This window comes from Scyliorhinus torazame, chromosome 28, assembly GCF_047496885.1.
Source record: "Scyliorhinus torazame isolate Kashiwa2021f chromosome 28, sScyTor2.1, whole genome shotgun sequence".
NCBI lineage: Eukaryota > Metazoa > Chordata > Chondrichthyes > Carcharhiniformes > Scyliorhinidae > Scyliorhinus > Scyliorhinus torazame.
Genome location: NC_092734.1, coordinates 22,370,039 through 22,393,043, shown reverse-complemented (window position 1 = coordinate 22,393,043; position 23,005 = coordinate 22,370,039). Strand labels below are relative to the sequence as shown.

At 42.9% G+C, this 23,005-nt stretch overlaps 1 protein-coding gene across 1 annotated transcript in view; it reads left to right on the top strand.

The window, feature by feature from the left end:
- LOC140403573 (erlin-1-like) overlaps positions 1-17,311 on the top strand; it is a 40,159-nt gene extending 22,848 nt beyond the window's left edge. Inside the window, exons 7-12 of the mRNA XM_072491631.1 lie at positions 564-637; positions 1,016-1,074; positions 2,002-2,093; positions 7,075-7,164; positions 9,014-9,093; positions 15,058-17,311. Of these exons, the coding sequence (XP_072347732.1) occupies positions 564-637; positions 1,016-1,074; positions 2,002-2,093; positions 7,075-7,164; positions 9,014-9,093; positions 15,058-15,306 (644 nt within the window). The 3' untranslated portion in view covers positions 15,307-17,311. The remainder of the gene's footprint in view (positions 1-563; positions 638-1,015; positions 1,075-2,001; positions 2,094-7,074; positions 7,165-9,013; positions 9,094-15,057) is intronic.
- The last annotated feature ends 5,694 nt before the right edge of the window (positions 17,312-23,005 follow it).

Here is a 23,005-nt window from a genome sequence, read left to right as displayed (position 1 = left end):
ATCAAGTCGAAAAATTATTTACTTGGGTGTGAACAAAAAAAATTGCATGTGGTCACTTGAAAAGCTAGAATTATTCAGTTAACTGTAATTTAATTCCGGATGAAAAATTGTTTAATTTCTGTTAGCATGACAATGAGCACCAGTTTGTGGAATTGCTTTTGATTAGTCTTATTTTAAATTCAACACTTTAGATGGGAGAGAGGAAAACATAACATTTTACCATCTGGTTTAGTTTTTACTGACACTGCATTCTTTGGCTGAGAGGACAGGTTGGAGACTTGATCATGGATCTCTAGATCATGGACCACACCAAGGGGGTGTGAGAGCAGCTAGTATTGTATGGCTGCAAATTTCACACTCTATGTGGAGCACTGAACCTCCGCTTCTGCATGCACAGTACATGGAAACCCCAACTATGGGGCAACAATGGTTAAAATTACAATTTTTTATCTTGGATTGATTGACATTTTGAATAATAGAATGTTTTTATATGGTACATGACTGCATGCAAGCATGTTGCAGCCTTGTTTAAATTCCTACATTTTGTCTTGCTTATGTTTTAGATCAAATAGATGAGAACCTCAAATTAGCTTTACAAAAAGACTTGAATGTTATGGCACCTGGTCTTACTGTACAAGTAAGTGAAAAACCCCTTGTCTTTACAATACCTTTTCAAGGTCTACAGAATGTGCATTTTGTATATACTGCAGAGAGTCTGTGCAGTTTTTTCTAGTGTGTACTTTCTAAATCTTAATTTTAAAAAAATATTTGGGAGGACCCAACATGTTGAACAGTCTGGTATTATAAATGTTCGGTGTTTTCTGAAATACATCATTTGGAGGGTTTTTTCACTTGCAATAGAATGAGATTTATGGAACTGCCACCATTGAAATGAAAAGGAATCTATTAATTTGACATGCTAAAGACGTGGAATGTTTTTTGTACCATTGGAACTAAGAGTCTTTGTTGAACAATATTATTTTCTTGTAATTGCTCCTCTCTTGTGAACCAACAGGCTGTTCGAGTTACAAAACCTAAAATTCCAGAGGCAATTAGGAGAAATTTTGAACTGATGTAAGTTGGTTGCTTCACAATCTTGTGCAATATTGGATCAGTTCTTCAATATTTGTTGCTTTTGGAATGAGAGTTTTAAGCAAGCATCCAATGTTAATGATTCGGTGAACTCTGGAAATGACAGCTATGTTTTGCTGTCGAAGATTGTGGTTGTTAAACTCGACTTTTTAATCATCTTCATCCAATCTCATTGTCTCTACTTGTTATTTTATTTCCACCTATATGCCATTATCTTTATTCACTTGGCATATATTGTTTTTTATCAACTTTTATCAAGGAGTTGCAGTTGTTTAAATCCAGCAAAAGAGCAACATACCTATTATAGCTAAATTACTGATAAGCTAGTCTCTAAGTACTTCAATGTAATCAATGCATTTAGCCACCAAATCAAGTTATTTTGTGACCTCTGTGAAGAGTTCCATTGTTAGCAAATTTCTACAGGTTTTTAACCATGGACTTAATACAAAATGGATCCATTTGCTTTTGATCCAATGTGTACACACACCACTAGGTTTAAAAATCATAGTACAGGGCGGCATGGTGATGCAGTTGTTAGCACTGCTGCCTACAGCGCTGAGGATCCAGGTGCGATCCTGGCCCCGGGTCACTGTCTGTGTGGAGTTTGCACGTTCTTCCTGTCTTTGTGGCTTTCACCCCCATGACCCAAAGATTTGATGGTTAGGTGGATTGGCCACGCTAAATTGCCTCTTAATCGGAGAAAAAAAATAATAGGGTACTCTAAATTAAAAAAAAAAAATTCATAGTATGTCATTTTTGGCCGCCGGAGTTCCTTACTTGGTGGAGAAATATTGGTTCCCAAAACCTCTGTTAGATTTTCACTTGGAAGGACCAAAAGTTATTATGGCACACTGGGTGAACATCTCTGCCATATGATTTTCTGCATTGTTTGCAAATTGTTTATTTCAGGGAAGCGGAGAAGACAAAGCTGCTTATTTCTACGCAGAGGCAAAGGGTTGTACAACAAGAGGCCGAAACTGAAAGAAAACGAGCTATTATTGGTATGTTTGCCAAATGAAAGTTTAATGTGTGCGTAACCTCTGAGATTTTAGCAGGGTTGGGGTAAAGTTGCTGCAAAGTGCCAGAAAGAGTGTTAAAGGCTGGGACAGTGGCAGCAAAAAAGCATCTAGCCAGGTGGGCCCAGGCCTTAATGAATGAGCAAGGAAGAAATCTCTCAAACATGCAAATAACTTTGAAAAAGTGAGAATCTGAAGAGAGGAAATAAAAAGGGTGCTGAACACATGTGGGAAAATGAACAAAAGACTCTAGCTGCCACATTCAAGGGCTTGCAAATGCAAATCAACATTGCCCCTGGAAAGAGAGACATAACTTAGTAATTCTTTCACTCATCCTTTCATTACTCATTTATGCCTGTAAGGCTCAGAAGCCAGGTCTTATGGGAAACCTATCCCCCTTTCTATACAACAAAAACAAGGTGACCGGTGTAAAGAAAATTTACTACATTAAGGTTACCAGAGAATCAAACTGATTATTTTCAGATCTCCGATGTTACATGAAACACAATGTGGCTTCTACCACTTAGAGTGTGGGGTGCCTGACCATGTTTTTCCTAGTGGTTTACCAGGACTGTGTACTTAGAAAATTAGAATGTAAATTGAAAGTAAGTTGGTCATTAAGCCAAACTTCACAAATAACAAGGTTTATTAAGTCAATATCCACTTGTCCTTTGGTTTTCTTATTTCCTCCAGTTTAGTTTCATTTTAAAAAGGTGCCTATTAGGTTGGTGTTTAAATGGCCGGCATTGAAGTGAGGTTTTAGCAACCCTAAAAAAAGCAGTATAAAAAAGGGCTTTTGCCTAGCAACCAGTGGTCCCACACAAGCAGAAACAGTTAGTTCAGTTGCAAGAAGGTCAATGTAGTTGGGGGCAAGACTTCACTGACACTGCCAATGCAGGCAGGACAATATACAGGGACAGAAAGCAAATCCTAGAAACCAGTAAGAGGGACAGAAGCAAGTTCCAGGAAGAGCTTCTGGTCAAAGGAACAAAGAACAGGAATCCGGGAGGGGGTGTGCGTGGGGTGGGGTGAGTTCTGTTTAGTGAAGTTGAGAGTGAGGAGTAGAAGACAGGGCTGCAGGTGCAACCTTAGATACTTTCGGCTGGTGGGAAGCCAGAGGTCCAAGGCGACCAGAATATTGGTGACACCTTGCTACTGGATTATGAAGCAGTGATATTCTGTTGGTACAGTTGAGCATCTAATAGTGTGAGAAAGCTGAAGGTTGAAGACGCGTGTAAATTTAGGGCAGAGGAAAACCAAAAGGAGAGGCTGAAACCCTGGAGTTGAATCCTTGGTGAGAACAACCGAGAAATATTGTCATTTGGGGGAAGATTCTCAGGTGTGTGCTTTCGAGAGTGGAGATTAGAAACACTTGTGTGGAAAGCAGAGGTCCAATGAGACCAGTTGGCCCTCAGTGTGACAAACGTCTGAGGGGAATTGATGAGAAATCGTGAAAGTTGTTTCGATGGTTTCTACCATTTAGAGTGTGGGTGTCGGACTACGTTTTTCCTGTTGGTTTACAACGACTGTGCACTTAGAAAATTAGAATGTAAGATAGATTTTGTAACTCTTGTTACCCTTCCAAACCTGGATATACTTATAAAGCAGTAGTGTATCATAGTTCATTTTATAGTGGACCAGGGTTTAAACAAACTCCAAAGTATATCAAGTTAACTTGACCCACAATTTTTAATAGATTTTGGTTGTGGGGAGCACAGGGCCTACTTTCCAAGTGTGATGCAACAGAGACTTTAGGAATCTTTAAACAAAAACAATGTTTATTTTTATGAATCCAGTTAATACTTTATAAACACCCACATTAACATCTTATCAAATACTAACACCGATACTTTTCCCAAAGGTAATATTCTATAGGTACCCCTCAACAACTTTCCCAACACCATCCATTAAGTCATAAACCCTTTTTTAATACAGACAGCAAGTTTGCATTCCTTACAGAAACAATTTACATTTGAAATCATCAAATGAGCTGGAAACATTCTTTAGATTGCAGAGAGAGATTGATACACATGTGCTTGCATTCACTGCAGCACTCCAACTCAGAGCCAAAACTAAAACACACAGAGCTACAAAATGGCAACCAGCTCAGACTGAAAATAAAAGACAGAGCAGAGCTCAGCTCCACCCACACACTGACATCACTGCAGCTATTTGATAAACACCCATTTCTTAAAGGTACTCACACGTGACAATCTTTTGATTAATAAATGTTGTTTTGTCTTTTTGTTAAAAGTTAATCAGCTGACTCGTGTAGCTCTGTTCAGTAGCTGCCTTCCACATAACTAAACTGAAAATAAATATTAGGATTTATCAATCAGGATTCCACCCTGGGATCTGACTTGTCCAGTGGTAACATCAAATGGGATCATAACAAAACATTGTTTCTCATGTAACATCGAAGATCTGAAAATAATCAGTTTGATTCTCTGGTAATCTTAATGTAGTAAATTTACTTTACACAGGTCACCTTGTTTTTGTTGTATAGAATGGGGGATATGTTTCCCATAAGACCTGGCTTCTGAGCCTTACAGGCATAAATGAGTAATGAAAGGTTTGAGTGAAAGAATTACTAAATTATGTCTCTTTCCAGGGGCAATGTTGATTTGCATTTGCAAGCACTTGCATGCAGTAGCTAGAGTCCATGCTCACTTTAGTGAATGATTTCCATTTCCCAACAATGATTGTTTCAATGCTATAGCTTATAATTTAATCATCTGTGACAATAGAATAAATTTAATTGCCTTCAAATCATAATGCCAGTTTAAAATTTTAGTGCTGACCCATTGCTTTGTTGCCAATTCCTTCAGGCATTTAAAATTATTGACAGCTAGTTTAATTAACTGCACACCATTTAACATGCAGTTAGGTAGGCTGCACATTTCTTGACATTTTCTCTGTCGTGAATATTTTGAATTCGTTGCAAAGGATTACTACGTTTGTAAATTTTTTATTTTCTTGTTCATGGGATGTGAGCACTGCTGGCAAGACCAGCATTTATTGCTCGCCCTTAATTGCCCTCGAGGAGGTAGTGCAGTCCATCTGGTGTTGTTACTCCCAAAGTGCTATTCAGAAGAGATTCTAGAAATTTGATACAACAGCAGGAAAGAATGGCACTTATCTCGAAGTCAAGAGAACCAAGCTTTCAGGGGAGAGTGTTCAAATTCATTTGTTTCCTTGGCCATCTCGGTGGCATGTTGCAGCATATCTTGCCAAAGCTGCTGCTAGAGGGAGTGAATGTTTAAGGAGGTGGATGGTATGCTGATGAGATGAGACTGCCTGCTTTGTTCTGGATGTTGGTGAGCTTCTGTTGTTGGAGATGCACTCATACAGGAAGTGGAGAGTATGCTATCACACTCTTGACTTGTGCTTTGTAGATGGTGTATAGGCTTTGGGGAGTTGGGAGGTGAGTTACTCACTGCAGAACTCCAGCGTCTCACCAGCTCTGTTAGCTACAATATTTATATGGCTGGTCCAGCTCAGCTCTGTCCGTGGTATCCCCAAGAATTTGGTGGGGGATTTCAGTGACATTAATGGTTTCATTTTGTCATCATAGCAATGGTCATTGCTGGCACTTGTGAAGTGTGAATGTTACTTGCCACTTACCAGCCCAGGCCTGAATGTTGTGCAGGTCTTGCTATTGTACACAGCTGCTTCAGTATCTGAGGGATCGCAAATGTTTATGAACAAAGTCCAAACATCCCCAATTTATGATGTGATGGACTGAGGGCAATTGAAACAGATGGAAATGGACGGAACATAATTGAAACAGATAAATTATTGGGCTTGGGACACCACCCTGAGGAACTCCTGCAGTGATGTGTTGGAACTGAAATAATTTACCTCCAACAACCATAACCATCTTGCTTTGTGCCAGGTATGACTGCAACCAGTGGAGAGTTTTCACCCTGATACCTATTGACTTCAATTTCATTCTGGCTTCTTGGTGCTACCACACTTGTTCAAATGTTGCCTTAATGTCAAGGGCAGTCACTCTCGCCTCCCCTCTGGAGTTCAACTTTTTGTCCATTTGGATGATGGCTGTAATGAGATCAGGAGATGAGTGGTCCTGGCGGAATCCAAACTGAACATGCAGGCTATTGCTGTGTAAGTGCCACTTGATAGCACTGTCGACAACACGTCTGTCACTTTGCTGATGATCAAGGTGCTCGCTGCTGAGGCAGTAAAAGGCAGGACTGGATTTGTCCTGCTATTTTTTGTGGACAAGACATGCCTGGACAATTTTTCACATTGGCTAGATGTCCATTTTCTAGCTTGCTAGGGGTATGGAATTTGTCCTGTAACATTTTTGGTGTGAAGGTTTGCAAGACAAAGAAGTACTTGGTGTTCCATTGTATTATGTACATGATACTCGTGCTTTCATACCTTAAATAAATGTTGTCCATTAAGAATATAGTTAATAACAATGGCACAAACCATATTTCTTTGGTTGATCAGAAACAATATTTTTATACAGTTGATCAGGGAGACAGTGGCATGGTGGTATTTTCACTGGACTTGTAATCCAGTAAATCAGGATAATGCCTGAGGGACCCTGGCTCGAATCCCACCATGGAAGGTGGTGACATTTGAATTCAGATTTTTAAACACAATCTAGAATTATAAAGTCTAATGCTGACCATGAAACCATTGTCGGTTGTCGTAAAAACCCATTTGGTTCACTAATGCCCTTCATGGAAGAAAATCTGTGTCCTCTCTTTACACAGTCTGGCCTACATGTGACTCCAGATCCACAGCAATGTGGATAAATGCCCTCCAGGATGGACAATAAATGCTGACCCAGCCAAGTGACTGCACATCCCATGAATGAATAAAAATAAAGTATATGATCTTTTGCAACCTTCAGGAAATTGCAAAATACTGTACTGCTTCAACATTTGTTTTGTAAATACCATGACTTGCATGTTTTTTTAAAAATATATAATAGAGGCAGAAAAAAATGCACAAGTAGCACAGATTCAATTGCAACAAAAGGTTATGGAAAAGGAAACACTGAAGAAGATTTCAGAAATTGAAGGTGAGATTTTGTCAACATCTGTTCATCATCATTCTAAAGTATAAACCAATTTTAATGTGTGAAATTAATCTGGGCGGTGACATGCTCTTTATCTTTTATAGCTTGATCTTAATTATCCATACTAGGATGCAAAGTATCTAACTGCCCATCTAATTCATACAGTTTTTGTTCCAATTTCTCTCCTGTAAAAGACTTGATTTCCTTCTGGATAAAGTTGTGTGGTGCCAGTTACTATCTGCCAGATCAAATGGACAAGCAAGGGGACTATTTCACTATCTTCACAATTGTTTCTCAGACGTTGTTGTTGAATAGTGATCACAAGCTGGAAACCTGCCACGTGCCCCCCCCCCAAAAAAAAATCTGGCACAGGAACCAGATTTAGCAGTCCAGCTCCTGGGACAGATTCATTTAAATTGCTTAACCAAGTAGAACTTCATTTCAGCTGGAGTCTCTGACTTCATCCCCCACCCCTTCAGTCTGTTTCAATAAATGGAGTATCACTTGCATGCAAAAGGTGACCACTATATCTACATAATCCTGCTTCCCATTTGATTCTTTGGAAACCTCGTTGAATGTTTTCATTTTACAGTCTGTGGCTTAGTCTGAGCTTCATTGTTATTGCATTCATATTATTTGTCATGATGGTGAGGCATGAACCATAGAACTCCTACAGGGCTAAAGGAGGCCATTTGGCCCATTGAGTCTGTACTGACACTGAAAGAGCATCCTACCTAGGCCCACTCCCCTGCCCTATCCCCTTAATCCCACCTAACCTGCACGTCGTTGGACACCAAGGAGCAATTTAGTATGTTCAATCCACCTAACCTGCACATTTGGGCAGCACAGTGGTTAGCACAATTGCTTCACAGCTCCAGGGTCCCAGGTTCGATTCCTGGCTTGGGTCACTGTCAGTGCGGAGTCTACACGTTCTCCCCGTGTGTGTATGGGTTTCCTCCGGGTGCTCCGGTTTCCTCCCACAGTCCAAAGATGTGCAGGTTAATAATATAATAAAATTAATCGCTTATTGTCACACGTAGGCTTCAGTGAAGTTACTGTGAAAAGCCCCTAGTCACCACATTCCAGCGCCTGTTCGGGGAGGCCGGTACGGGAATTGAACCCGCACTGCTGCCTTGTTCGGCATTACAAGCCTGCTGTTAAGCCCACTGTGCTAAACCAGCCCCGAAACCAGGTTAGGTGAATTGGCTATGCTAAATTGCCCTTAGTGTCCAAAATTGCCCTTGGTGTTGGGTGGGGTCACTGGGTTATGGGGTAGAGTGGAGATGTAGGCTTGGGTAGGGTGCTCTTTCCAAGAGCCGGTGCCGACTCGATGGGCCGAATGGCCTCCTTCTGCACTGTAAATTCTAAGTAATTCTATGTAATCTTTGGACTGTGGAAGGAAACCCGCTCCGGCACGGGAAGAATGTAAAACCTCCTCAGTCACCTAAGGCCGGAATCAAACCCGGGTCGGGTCCCTGGCGTTGAGGCAGCAGTGCTAACCACTGTGCCGCCCCAAAATAAAGTTTCACGTGCAATAGAGGTCTTGGCTGGTTTCTCTAATTCTATAGATTTGGGATTTACAAACAAATAGCTTTTAATTTCAATTCTTTACATGACAAATGATTATTCACAAACTTTCTCGTGATATGGCAGTTTCAAAAAGGAGCACAGCTCGAGGTTGTGTAGAGAGGAAGAGGTGCTGCTGGTTTTAACAGTTCTGTCTGCCTAGTTCACTGTGCTCTGCTTAGTAGCAATCTATCGCTGCTACATAGATTAGATGTTAAAATGTTTTTTAACTATCCCATGTTTAAAGTGAGAGGTACGAGATTTAATTGTTAATGTTTGCTTGCAGATACTACTTATTTAGCCAAAGAAAAAGCTAAAGCAGATGCAGACTTCTATACTACCCAGAAGGCTGCACAGGCCAACCAGGTATGAAACCCTTTGTTGTGCACTCAATTTCCATATGTAATTGCTAAATACAAAGTGTTATGTATATTCCATTGTAGAATAGTTGTAGTGAAAGCGGAGATTCTTTCTGAATAGATACTGAGGAACTTTGTGGCTTAATGTATAGAATTGGTGCCTGATTTTCTTTTTTGTCTATGGTTCCTGTTTTGATTTTGTTTTTTTAAACATTCTCTCACATTTCACTTCTCCATTCCACTTCCCCAAACCATGATCTTTTGTGAATGTCGCCATTCCGATCAGTGCCGTCTCCATTCCGATCGCCATGATTAGCCTGTCTACGTTTTGGAAAAAGGCCTTGGGGATGAAGATCGGGATGGATCTAATCAGGAAGAGGAACCTTGGCAGTACGTTCATCTTGATCGTCTGCACTCTTCCCGCCAGGGAGAGTGGGAGTGAGCCACTGTTGAAGGTCTTTTCTTACTTCCTCCACCAGGCTGGTCAGGTTCCACTTGTGGATCTGTGTCCAGTCTCTGGCTATTTGGATCCCCAGATAACGGAATCTGTTCTGGGCCATTTTAAACGGAAGCCCCTTCAGCTTTGACTCTCCCCCTTTTGAGTTCACTGGGAATGCCTCGCTTTTGCCCAGGTTAAGTTTGTAGCCCGAGAAGGTTCCAAACTTTTTCAGTATTTGCCTTCAGTCCCTCCTGTGGCCTCAAGACATAGAGGAGCATGTCCTCTGCGACCACCTCTGGTACGCAGGCCTCCAGCCTTTTGGCCAGGACCGTTGCGAGTATTTTCGCATCCACGTTCAGCAATGAAATGGGTCTCTACGATCCACATTCCGTCAGGTCTTTATCATTTGTGTATCAGTGAGATTGTGGCCTGCGCTAGCATGGGAGACAGTGTGCCCCTGCCAGTGAGTCTGCAAACATATCCCTTGGGTGTGGGGCCAGGACTGGTGCAAATTGTTTGTAGAAGTCCGCTAGGAACCCGTTGGGTCCCGGTGCCTTCCCCGCCTGCTCGGAGGTTCAGGCTTTCTGATGTGCAATTTTAAATGATCGTCGGAAATCTTTATTGCCTGTTGGCCATTGAATGCATTCATAGTACAGAAGTAATGTTTAGAAATGTCACTGTCATTTTTTTAATTTTGATAAACATCTTATTGAGGTATTTATAGATTTACAACAACAACAAAATAAACAATGTACATGAATTTAGAAACATTGTGCAAAAGCCATCTTCCTCTCTTACAGGTCCCACCTTTACTAAACCCCTACTCTAAACTAAGCTAACCTCCAGCCCCCCCCCCCCCTCCTGTCTGCTGACGCTTAATTTACCGCAAAGAAGTTGATAAACAGCTGCCACCTCCGGGCGAACCCTAACAGTGACCCTCTCAAGTCGAACAGACAGAGAAAGCTAGCCATGTCAGTTAGCCAGATCTTTGACTTTGGGGGCTTTGAGTCCCTCCAAGCTAATAATATCCGTCTCTGGGCTACCAGAGAGGAAGGCCAGAATGTCTGCCTCTTTCTCCTCCTGGATTCCCGGATCTTCCGACACCCCGAGACTCGGCACCACCCTTGTTTTCAATACTTTGGACATGACATCTGCAAACCCCTGCCAAAATCCCCTAAGCTTCAGACATGTCCAGAACATATGAATGTGGTTCGCTGGACCTCCCGCACACCTTGTGCACCTATCTTCCACCCCAAAGAACCTGCTCATCCAGGCCACTGTCATGTGAGCCCGGTGAACGACCTTGAATTGTATCCGGCTGAGCCTGCCACATGTTGTGGATGTGTTGACTCAACGCATCTGCCCAGAGACCATCCTCAATTTCTCCTCCCAACTCCTCTTCCCACTTGCGCTTCAGCTCCTCATTCTGCGTCTCCTCCGACCCTGTGAGTTCCTTGTAATTGTCAGAGACACTCCCTTCTCCCACCCACACTCCAGAAACTACCTTGTCCTGCATCCCCCTTGGTGGTAGGAGCGGGAAGGTTGAAACCTGCTGCGTAGGAAGTCTCGCACCTGCAGGTACCTAAATTTGTTTCCCCTCGCCAATCCAAATTTCTCCTCCAGCTCCCTCAGGCTAGGAAAGTTCTCCTCTATAAACATATCCCCCATCCTCTCAATCCCTGCTCTCTGCCATCTCCAAAACCCTCCATCCATCCTTCCCGGGGCAAACCGATGGTTATTACAGATTGGAGACCACACCGATGCCCCCACGTGTCTCCTCCATTGCCCCCAGACCCTCGGGGCCGCCACCACTTACAGGGCTGATGGAGTACCGTGCCGGTGGGAACGGCAAAGGCGCTGTTATCAACACCTCCAAGCTGATGCCTTGCATGAGGCCGCCTCCACACGCTCCCATACCGACCCTCCCCCCACTACCCACTTCCTGATCATGGCTATGTTTGCCGCCCAATAGTAATTACTGAAGTTCGGCAGCGCCAGTCCGCCCTCCCACCAGCTCCGCTCAAGCATCCCCTTTTTTATTTGCGGGGTCATGCCCACCCATACAAAGCCAGTGATTACCTTATTGGCCAGTTTAAAAAAGGACTGCAGAATAAAGATGGGGGACACTGAAACACAAACGGGAATCTCGGGAGGACCATCATTTTCACTGTCTGCGCCCTCCCAGCTAGTGACAACGGAAGCCCGTCCCATCTCCGAAAATCGTCCTTCATTTGGTCAACTAGTCTGACCAAATTCGGCTTGTGCAGCTGTTCCCATCCCCGTGCCACCTGGATGCCTAGGTATCGAAAGCTTCCCCCTACTACTCTAAACGGCAGTTTCCCCAGTCGCCTCTCCTGCCCCCTTGCCTGGACCGCATATTTAGTTTATACCCTGAACACCGGCTGAATTCCCCCAGAATCCTCATTTCTTCCATCCCCTCTCATGGGTCCGATACATACAGGAGCAGGTCGTCTGCGTAAAGCGAGACACTGTGGTCGTCGTCGTCTCCAGCCCCTTGAAGCTCAAGGCGCAATTGTCAGCGGCTCTATGGCTAACGCGAACAACGGTGGGGAGAGGGGGCATCCCTATCTCGTCCCCCGATGCAGCCTAAAATAGTCCGATGTTGTCCTATTCGTCCGTACGCTCGCAACAGGAGCCTGATGCAACAACCTGACCCAGCCAATAAAGCCCAACCGAAATCCGAACCGTCCCAGATATTCTCATTCTACCCGATCAAAAGCTTTCTCTGCGTCCATTGCGACCACTACCTCCACCTCCCTACCATCATGATCACATTTAACAACCTTCTTAAATTGGCCACCAACTGCCTTCCCTTAACAAACCCCGTCTGGTCCTCCCCAATGACGTCTGGGACACAATCCTCAATCCTAGAGGACAAGACTTTGGCCAGCAGTTTGGCCTCCACATTCAATAGGGATATCGGCCTATAGGACCCACACAACTCCAGGCCTTGTCGTGCTTCAGGATCAATGAGATTGTGGTCTGTGACATCGTCGGGGGAAGCACCCCTCGCTCCCTTGCCTCATTGAATGTCCTCATCAACAGCGGCCCCAATATCCCAGAGAACTTTTTATAGAACTCCACTGGGTACCCATCCGGCCCTGGGGCTTTACTTGACTGCATGGCCTTCAGATCCTCCGCTATCTCTTCCAACCCGATCGGGGCCCCCAGCCCTTCAACCAGCTCCCCGACCACCTTCTGGAAATTCAGCCCCCCTAAGAAGTGCCTCATCTCCTCCGGCCCTGCTGAGGGTTCCGACCCATACAGCCTACTGTAAAACTCCTTGAACGCCTTATTCACCCCTTATGAGTCCCCAACCAGGCTCCTTTCCCCATCCTTTACTTTCCCTATCTCCCTGGCTGCCTCCCTCTTTGTAAGCTGCTGTGCAAGCATTCTACTGGCCTTCTCCCCATGCTCATAAATCACCACCTTTGCCTTCCTCAGCTGCTCTATCTCCCTCCCTGTAGTTGACAAGCCAACTCCGCCTGTAGCCTCCGTCGTTCCCTTAAAAGCCCTGCCTCTGGGGTCTCCGCATACCTCCTTTGACCTGCAATATCTCCCTTATCAGTCGGCCCGTCTCTGCCCTATCTACCTTCTCCCTGTGGGCCCGTATCGAGATCAGCTCCCCTCTAACCACCACCTTCAATGCCTCCCAGACCACCGCTGCCGAAACTTCACCCGTGTCGTTGACTTCCAGGTAGTTCTGAATATATTTCCTCAGCCGCCTGCACACCTCTTCGTCTGCTAAAAGTCCCACGTCCAGCCTCCAGTGTGGGTGCTGGCTACTCTCCTTGCTAACCTGTAGGTCAACTCAGTGCAGGGCATGATCTGAGATTGTGATAGCCGAATACCCCGTGTCCACCACCCCTGTCAATAGACTCCTGTTCTAAATAAAGAAATCAATCCGGGAGTACACTTTTTATGCAAGTGCGGGTAGAAGGAAAACTCCTTCACTCTCGACTGCCCAAATCTCCATGGGTCCACCCCCCTCCCCCCATCTGCTCCATGAACCCCTTTAGCTCCTTTGCCGTTGCTGGCACCCTGCCCGTCTTTGAGCTCGGCCGGTCTAAGCCAGGGTCAATAACTGTGTTAAAGTCCCCCCCCCCCCCCCATGACCAACTTATGCGAATGTAGGTCCGGGATCTTCCCCAGCATCCCCTTTATAAACTCTACATCATCCCAATTTGGCACATACACATTTACCAACTGCACCCCATCCACGTTCCCACTGACCATAATGTACCGGCCTCCCACATCCGTAACTATTCTTCCCGCCTCGAACACCACTCGCTTATTAATCAGGATCGCGACCACTCTCATCTTCGAGTCCAGCCCCGAGTGGAAAAACTTGTCCGACCCATCCCTTCCTTAATCTGATCTGATCAGCTACTCTAAGGTGCGTCTCCTGTAGCATTACCACGTCCACCTTCAGTCCCCTCAGATGCGCGAACACGTGCCCTCTTAACCGGCCCATTTATTCCTCTTACATACCAGGTGATCAGCCTAGTTGGGGGGCTCATCGCCCCCCCCCCCCCTTTGTCGATCAGCCATCACCTTTCTTGGGCCAGTCTCCATCCACACTCCTCCACCAGCCTGCTCCCAGGCAGCCTCCACCCCCGATCTCCTTTCTGTCCCTCAGCAACAGTCCCTCCCCCGTCAGCAGAACATCTCTCTCTCTTTCTCCCCCCCCCCCCCGTAACAGCACAATGTAAACAGACCCCTTCGACAAGCATAACATCTGCTCACCCCCCACTGCGCTTCCGTGAGCTAACCCGCCCAGCTAGCTTGGTTCACTGTTCTCTCCTATCAAGTTACCTTTCAGGATTGCTTTACTTCAGTAAAGCAATTATTCAACTTCCACTTTGTTAAAGAAATACTCCATTTTACTACCAGTACATCATTTGGAAGGCAAATATTGGGAGTGACAAACCGCTGTCTGCACATGGCCTGACTTGAGAAGTGTAAATTCTTTCTGCATTCTGATTTATAAGAAAAAAAAATGTGCATTAAAATAATTGCACCAGCAATGGATACTAACCAAATAATTCCAAGGACCTAACTTTTTTTAAATGTACGTTTTAAGAGGTGAAATCCACTTGCCTGTTCCAGCGTATTCGGGGCACGTTAGTGCTCAACTAACGAAGCTTTGATTTGAGTAGGTGATTCTTTAATATTCTGTTCTGTTCTTATCAGTATGATTCTGGGGTTGTTTATGCACACATGCCTGCGGCGATGCCAGCTGACATTGGCAAATATTACTTGGTTAAGATATGCTCAATTGTAATTTTGTTTTAATTTATTCAATAGATTGTTTATTTCAATAGATTGTTTATTTTAAGATTCCAACTGAACAGGGAAAAGAAAAAAGTGTTTTACTTCCATGAGAAGGAAGTGTATCATAAGGACCCAGGAATTCTTTGCAACCGTTGATTATACACCATTCATATGGGATTATTCATGTTTCGGAAGTGAATTAAAAACTATTTTTCCACCTTCCTTCCCTCCTTACAGTTGAAACTGACTAAAGAGTATTTGGAGCTGACTAAATACCAGGCAATTTCAGCAAACAGCAAGATTTACTTTGGCAGTGACATCCCAGGCATGTTTGTGGATACTAATATCTTTCAGCAAAACACTGAAAGGAGGACTGAGGAAGCTTCCTCCAGTAAGGTGACGGACAAGGTGATGTCTGCATCGAAAACAGCATCAGGCAAGAAACAAAAAGATGCGATAAAGGACGCCACAGAAACCGCAACCTAGTGTGAGCATATGAAAGAGGCAATGTTTTGTTAAATGTGGCAGAATATGGATTTCACAACATTGTTGGATTATGCTCACATGGATTCTGGTATGATGACCGTCAGATTGGGTGCAGCATTATATTAAGGGACACTCAGTGGTTTTATAAAGCAATGCTGGAATGGCAACAGGATGACATTTTGTCTAATGATCAGTGTTCCCAAACACTTATTCCATGTCAAAAGCTGCTGTATGTCTGATACAAAATGTTGCGCCTAACTGAACGCTGATTTTTGGCATTCTGTGAATTTACAAATACATGTAATATGGATTACTTAAGGATGTCACAGCGTTTGTGATTGGAATGTCTATTTTGCTATTGTGATTTTGTTATGATCAAATCAACAGGAAAATGATTGGCAGGTGAAGAAATCTTTTTTAACTTTGGACAAACTACAATACTACTGTTCTAAGCAGATCAGTGGAATTGGAAAATACACTTTAGAATTATCAAAATGCTATAGTATTTCTACAATTCACACCCCCTATTTACTTTTATTATCGGAAACCATGAAAATCAACCTTCCCAGTCACTAGTTGTCGAATACAATAATCTATGTTAATGTTGTTTTATTTCTGAGAGTACTTAACTCTATCCTGCCTTCCAAAAATACATCAGCCCTAAAAATACATTGGCATCTGTGCTCAGTGACTACTTTTGAGAGGTAATAAAAAGATGTTTACCTGTAGAATGAGCGCAACAAACCCCATTAGACTGCTTTGTGAAAGGGAGTGTTGATTTTTGCTGAAGGTGCATCATTTCCATTTCTCATTGATTTGGTTACAGGTGGTTTTGGAAACTGTTTTGACGTGTCATATTTCCTGCAGTGTAAAATTAGGAAAATAATTTTTATACTGCTGTTTTTTCCCAATTTATCAACATTTGTCATGCAGACTAGAAATTATCAATTGTAGGGATACAACACTGATCAAGGGTATGGTGCATAGTCACCTGTCTTTAACTCTTAAAAGTTGCAAGTTACAGTTCTGATGTGGGATCCAGTACTGCCAGGTCAAAAGATTCGCCCTGAAAATTTGCTGTAGTCATTCACGACTGATCTGAACTCTAGGCAATAATGCAAAATTTCTTAGATTCCATTAATAGTCTTTGCTAACTGAGTTCTCCCACACATGTATTGCTTAATTGTTGGAAAAATTAAATGAGTTTAAAATAAATATTAAATGTTGGCTGAATTGCAGGCAAATGTTAACAGTACTTTTCCTTGCAAAGAGCCCTGCTCTGACTTCTGGGCAGTTGGTATATGCAGATACTAATGTTTATTTTTGATAATTCATTATACAATAGAACCATTTTACATCATGATGTGTAGTTGATATATTGTAGTGTTTTAGCTTTTATATGCAATGTTTGTATTGAGCTGACACTGAACTTTGCCCCAGATTTAAGATTTTGATGTGAACATTTAATATTGGTTCCAATAGGTTTGACTTATTTCTCATCATATAAAGCTGTGCCTGTCTCAAATGGTGTACCAAAAAAGTATTTAAAAAAAAAAAAAAAAAAAAATCTATATAAAGCACTCTGGATTGATTTAAATTTGATTTCATTATATTGGGATTTGGGTTTATAATGTTGCTCCTTTTGGCACTGAATATACAATGCAGGTTTGTGTCTTAGATTGGTATTTTTGATGTGAAGCGTACAAAATTATTGCACTTGAGTAATTCCAAAATTCTGATTGTCTTGCCGATTCTCAGTTGTTAAGCATCTTAAGATTTTCTGCATCTGGGAAATGATGGGAATCAGTGAAGTTAAAGTTTACAAGTGTTAAATGCTTTGAGCTGGGGCCTAGAATTTTATCTTTTAAATCAGCTAAGTTTAAATAACTGGCAAATGGGTTCGGAGCATTTGAAGAACATAAGTAACTCTTCTAAAAACAACATTTTATAAAGGCACAAAATTGACATTTTCCAATAACTCACAAATAAACTTATTTTAATACCACATGGTCTGTCTTTTTGTGTTATTTAAAGGGGATTGTTCTGTTGTCCATATTTTCCATTTGGGTTGCTTTTCAAGTAAGTGCTGCCGCAACAAAGATAGGGTAGGAATATTAGGAGACCTTAATTACTAAGATAGACTGGAAAACACGTCTTGCTTTGAGAAATGGAAGAAGAATTTCTGTGCACAGAAGAACTTTCTTGATCGATTTATGTCTCCAGTACAACAAGAAAGGAAGCGGTATTGGATCTAGTCTCCAGTACAACAAGAAAGGAAGCAGTATTGGATCTAGTTCTGAGAAGTGAAATGCCTTAAAATGGGAGACCATCTAGAGAACAGCAGCCACACAATTTAGTTTAAATAATTGTGGAAAGAGACCAGAAAATATTGATAGAAATGTTCAACTGGTGAAGGGCTAATTTCGACGATTTTAAGAAGGAATTTAACATGGGTAGCACAAAGGCAAAATTAAACTGCAACTGAGTAATGCAGTGAAGTGCTGCACTTGAGGAGGACATGTGGGACGACTTGCATTTGATGTACTATCTTGAAAAATGTAGACGAGTAGAGACATTGGTGTCCATATAGTCTTTTAAAGGTGAAGCAGGGCATGTTTAATTGGGGTTTATTCGAGGAATAGAATATAGAGCCAAAGTGATCATACTAGAATTTTATAAATCACTGGTTAGGCCTCCATATTGTGAATAATTCTGGGACGCCATAACTTCAGGAAAGATGGAGGAGATTTACCAGGATGCTACAAAGCCCCTGCAGAAAAGGCTAAGAGGTGACCCAATAAAAGTCTTCAAGATAGGTTTTGATGGAGCAAATAAGGATTAACTAACGGACATGAGCATTTGGACTGTTTTGATCAAGAGGGACAATGAGATTTCTTTATTGACTGTTCTGGGATCTAGAATGGTCTACCTGAAAGATGTGTAACAACTTTGAAAAAAGGGAATTGGCAGGTGTTGAACCTATCAGGGTTACAGCTACAACTCTGCATGATTGCTTTTTCTAAGAACCAGCACAGGCACAACAAGAGCAAATGACTGGCTCCTGTGCTTAAGTTTACTAATTCACATTGCATGAAAGTTATTTCTGTTTTCTCATTTCCACTGTCAAAATTCTAAAAATGTGGAAGTCTTCCTACAACATACACTTGCCTTACTTCCCAGATCACGTCTAATGCAACGTTGTTGACTTGTACCAGGGGCATATTGATCAAAAAGGTTCTCCTGAGCACTTACCATGTATATTTATTAATACAAAGGTGACTGAACAGATGGGAGATAGTAACTTTGTATGCCTCTTTATTATAATGGGTATTTTTGAATATGTAACATTTACTGTCTTGATATGATCACCGTAATCACAGGTATACAATAGATAACTGTATTTGTGCTTGGCACTTAACTGTCGAGCTTTACAAAACTGAGTAAAAGAAACCTTCACTGAATGTAATTAATGAAATGTGAAATTGCTGACATGGGAGACACCGCACTACATTAACAAGTTCTTTTGTCCAGAGACCATCTCTGCTGACAATTGGGTTTCAGAACAATTAGCATGGGCCCAAGCTGATATGAGACGACAGGCCTGAGAACAGATAAGGAATGTGAGATAATGGGCCCACATTTACTGATGAAAGCTTTCAAAGAATGATAAGAAAATATTGGAAATTAACTCACAAAGAAGTATGGTATCGTGAGAGCTACATAATGTCCCTCCTTGCCATGACAGATTGGAAGTGAATGGGTTATCTGACTCTCTTATTCCTCTTGTCTGGAAGAAACTCAATGCTTCATTTGGCCACTACACCATTTAGAAAGATCAGATACGTATCTGCCAATATTAACCCCTGTATCCTCCTCAAAAATTGGCAGAAAAGAGTAACCAGCTGAAAAGTTAAATATACTCGGGCAGGAGCTGGGGTTGCCTCTGGAAAGGTAGAAATACAGAAAAGGAGGAGGCCATTCAGGCCTGCTCCGCCATTCATTATGATCATGGCTGATCATCCTCAATAGCCTAATCCCATCCACCCCCCCTATCTTTTGATCCCTTTCATCCCAAGTGCTATATCTAACTGCTTCTTGAAAACATGCAATGCTTTGGCCTTGACTACTTCCTGTGGTAAAGAATTCCACAGGCTCACCACTCTCTGGGTGAAGAAATTTCTCCCCTCTGTACAACCCTGTATCCTCTACAGACTGTGACCCATGGGTCTGGATACCCTCACCATTGGGAACATCCTTCTTGCATAGGACCATAAGACACAGGAGCGGAAGTAAGGCCATTCGGCCCATCGAGTCCACTCCACCATTCAATCATGGCTGATTTCAACTCCATTTACCCGCTCTCTCCATAGCCCTTAATTCCTCGAGAAATCAAGAATTTATCAACTTCTGTCTTAAAGACACTCAACGTCCCGGCCTCCACCACCCTCTGTGGCAATGAATTCCACAGACCCACCACTCTCTGGCTGAAGACATTTCTCCTCATCTCTGTTCTAAAGTGACTCCCTTTTATTCTAACGCTGTGCCCCCGGGTCCTAGTCTCCCCTGCTAATGGAAACAACTTCCCTACATCCACCCTATCTAAGCCACTCATTATCTTGCAAGTTTCTATTAGATCTCCCCTCAACCTCCTAAACTCCAATGAATATAATCCCAGGATCCTCAGACGTTCATCGTATGTTAGGCCTACCATTCCTGGGATCATCCGTGTGAATTTCCGCTGGACCCGCTCCAGTGCCAGTATGTCCTTCCTGAGGTGTGGGGCCCAAAATTGCTCACAGTATTCTAAATGGGGCCTAACTAATGCTTTATAAAGCTTCAGAAGTACACCCCTGCTTTTATATTCCAAGCCTCTTGAGATAAATGACAACATTGCATTTGCTTTCTTAATTACGGATTCAACCTGCAAGTTTACCTTGAGAGAATCCTGGACGAGGACTCCCAAGTCCCTTTGCACTTCAGCATTATGAATTTTGTCACCGTTTAGAAAATAGTCCATGCCTCTATTCTTTTTTCCAAAGTGCAAGACCTCGCACTTGCCCACGTTGAATTTCATCAGCCATTTCTTGGACCACTCTCCTAAACTGTCTAAATCTTTCTGCAGCCTCCCCACCTCCTCCATACTACCTGCCCCTCCACCTATCTTTGTATCATCGGCAAACGTAGCCAGAATGCCCCTAGTCCCGTCATCTAGATCGTTAATATATAAGGAGAACAGCTGTGGCCCCAACACTGAACCCTGAGGGACACCACTCGTCACCGGTTGCCATTCCGAAACTCTCTGCCTTCTGCCTGACAGCCAATCGTCAATCCATGTTAGTACCTTGCCTCGAATACCATGGGCCCTTATTTTACTCAGCAGTCTCCCGTGAGGCACCTTATCAAAGGCCTTTTGGAAGTCAAGATAGATAACATCCATTGGCTCTCCTTGGTCTAACCTATTTGTTATCTCTTCAAAGAACTCTAACAGGTTTGTCAGGCACGACCTCCCCTTACTAAATCCATGCTGACTTGTCCTAATCCGACCCTGCACTTCCAAGAATTTAGAAATCTCATCCTTAACAATGGATTCTAGAATCTTGCCAACAACGGAGGTTAGGCTAATTGGCCTATAATTTTCCATCTTTTTCATTGTTCCCTTCTTGAACAGGGGGGTTACAACAGCGATTTTTCCAATCCTCTGTGACTTTCCCTGACTCTAGTGACTTTTGAAAGATCATAACTAACGCCTCCACTATTTCTTCAGCTATCTCCTTTAGAACTCTAGGATGTAGCCCATCTGGGCCTGGAGATTTATCAATTTTTAGACCTTTTAGTTTCTCTAGCACTTTCTCCTTTGTGATGGCTACCATATTCAACTCTGCCCCCTGACTCTCTGGAATTGTTGGGATATTACTCATGTCTTCTACTGTGAAGACTGACGCAAAGTACTTATTTAGTTCCTCAGCTATTTCCTTGTCTCCCATCACAAAATTACCAGCGTCATTTTGGAGCGGTCCAATGTCAACTTTTGCCTCCCGTTTGTTTTTAATGTATTTAAAGAAACTTTTACTATCATTCCTAATGTTACTGGCTAGCCTACCTTCATATTTGATCCTCTCTTTCCTTATTTCTCTCTTTGTTATCCTCCGTTTGTTTTTGTAGCCTTCCCAATCTTCTGACTTCCCACTACTCTTTGCCACATTATAGGCTTTCTCTTTTGCTTTGATGCATTCCATAACTTCCTTTGTCAGCCATGGCTGACTAATCCCCCCTCTGATAACCTTTCTTTTCTTTGGGATGAACCTCTGTACTATGTCCTCAATTTCTCCCAGAAACTCCTGCCATTGCTGTTCTACTGTCTTTCCCACTAGGCTCTGCCCCCAGTCGATTTTCATCAGTTCCTCCCTCATGCCCCTGTAGTTACCTTTATTTAACTGTAACACCTTTACATCTGATTCTACTTTCTTTCTTTCAAATTGGAGATTGAATTCTACCATATTATGATCACTACCTCCTAAGTGCTCCCTTATTTTAAGATCTTTAATCAAGCCTGGCTCATTACATAACACTAAGTCCAGAATGGCCTGTTCCCTTGTGGGCTCCATCACAAGCTGTTCCAAAAAGCCCTCCTGTAAACATTCAATGAATTCCCTTTCCTTGGGTCCACTGGCAGCATTATTTACCCAGTCCACCTGCATATTGAAGTCCCCCATGATCACTGTGACCTTGCCTTTCTGACATGCACTTTCTATTTCGTGGTGCATTTTGTGCTCCCGGTCCTGACCGCTGTTAGGAGGCCCGTACATAACTCCCATTATGTGGTTCCTTTGTGGTTCCTCAACTCTACCCACACAGACTCCACATCATCTGACCCTATGTCGTTTAGTGCTATTGATTTACTTTCATTCCTAATTAACAAGGCAACCCCACCCCCTGCCCACCTCTCTGTCTTTTCGATAGGTTGTGAATCCCTGAATGTTTAAATTCCAGTCCTGAACCCCCTGCAACCATGTCTCTGTGATGCCTACCACATCATACCTGCCAGTCACAATCTGGGCCACAAGCTCATCTACCTTGTTCCGTACACTGCGCGCATTTAAATATAGCACCTTTAATTCTCTATTGACCGTCCCTTTTTGTTTTCTTAGTGTGGTGGACCTTGGTTAACTGAGCCTTTCCATACACTGTGTCATATTTTGTGGGATGGGGACAATCGTAACCACTCTTGAGTTTTGTCTGTTCGTGTTTTTTTGTATTCCTAAGCAGCTACGCGCCCCACTGATTACTTCACCTCTTGGTTCCCTGACTTTCCCTTCCCCCCCCCCCCCCCCCAAATCTTTAGTTCTATCTGTCTAGTCCTGTGTTAGAATTTTATAGGTTTCTATGAGATCCCCCTCATTGTTCTGAACTGCAGCTATCAATCTTAACCAATTGCACCTCATCTACATCAGTCCCGCCATTCCAGGAATCCGTCTGGAAAACCTTTGCTGCACTCCCCCTATAACAAGAGCATCTTTCCTCTGGTAAGGAAACCACAACTGCAAACAATATTCCAGGTCTAGCCTCACCAAGGTCCTGTATCATTGCAGCAAGGCATACCTGTTCCTGTACTCTAATCCTCTCTCACTGCAGGCCAGCAAACCATTTGCCTTCTTTACACAGTCTTGAAGTAGGAAAGATTTTAAAAGACGACATCTGT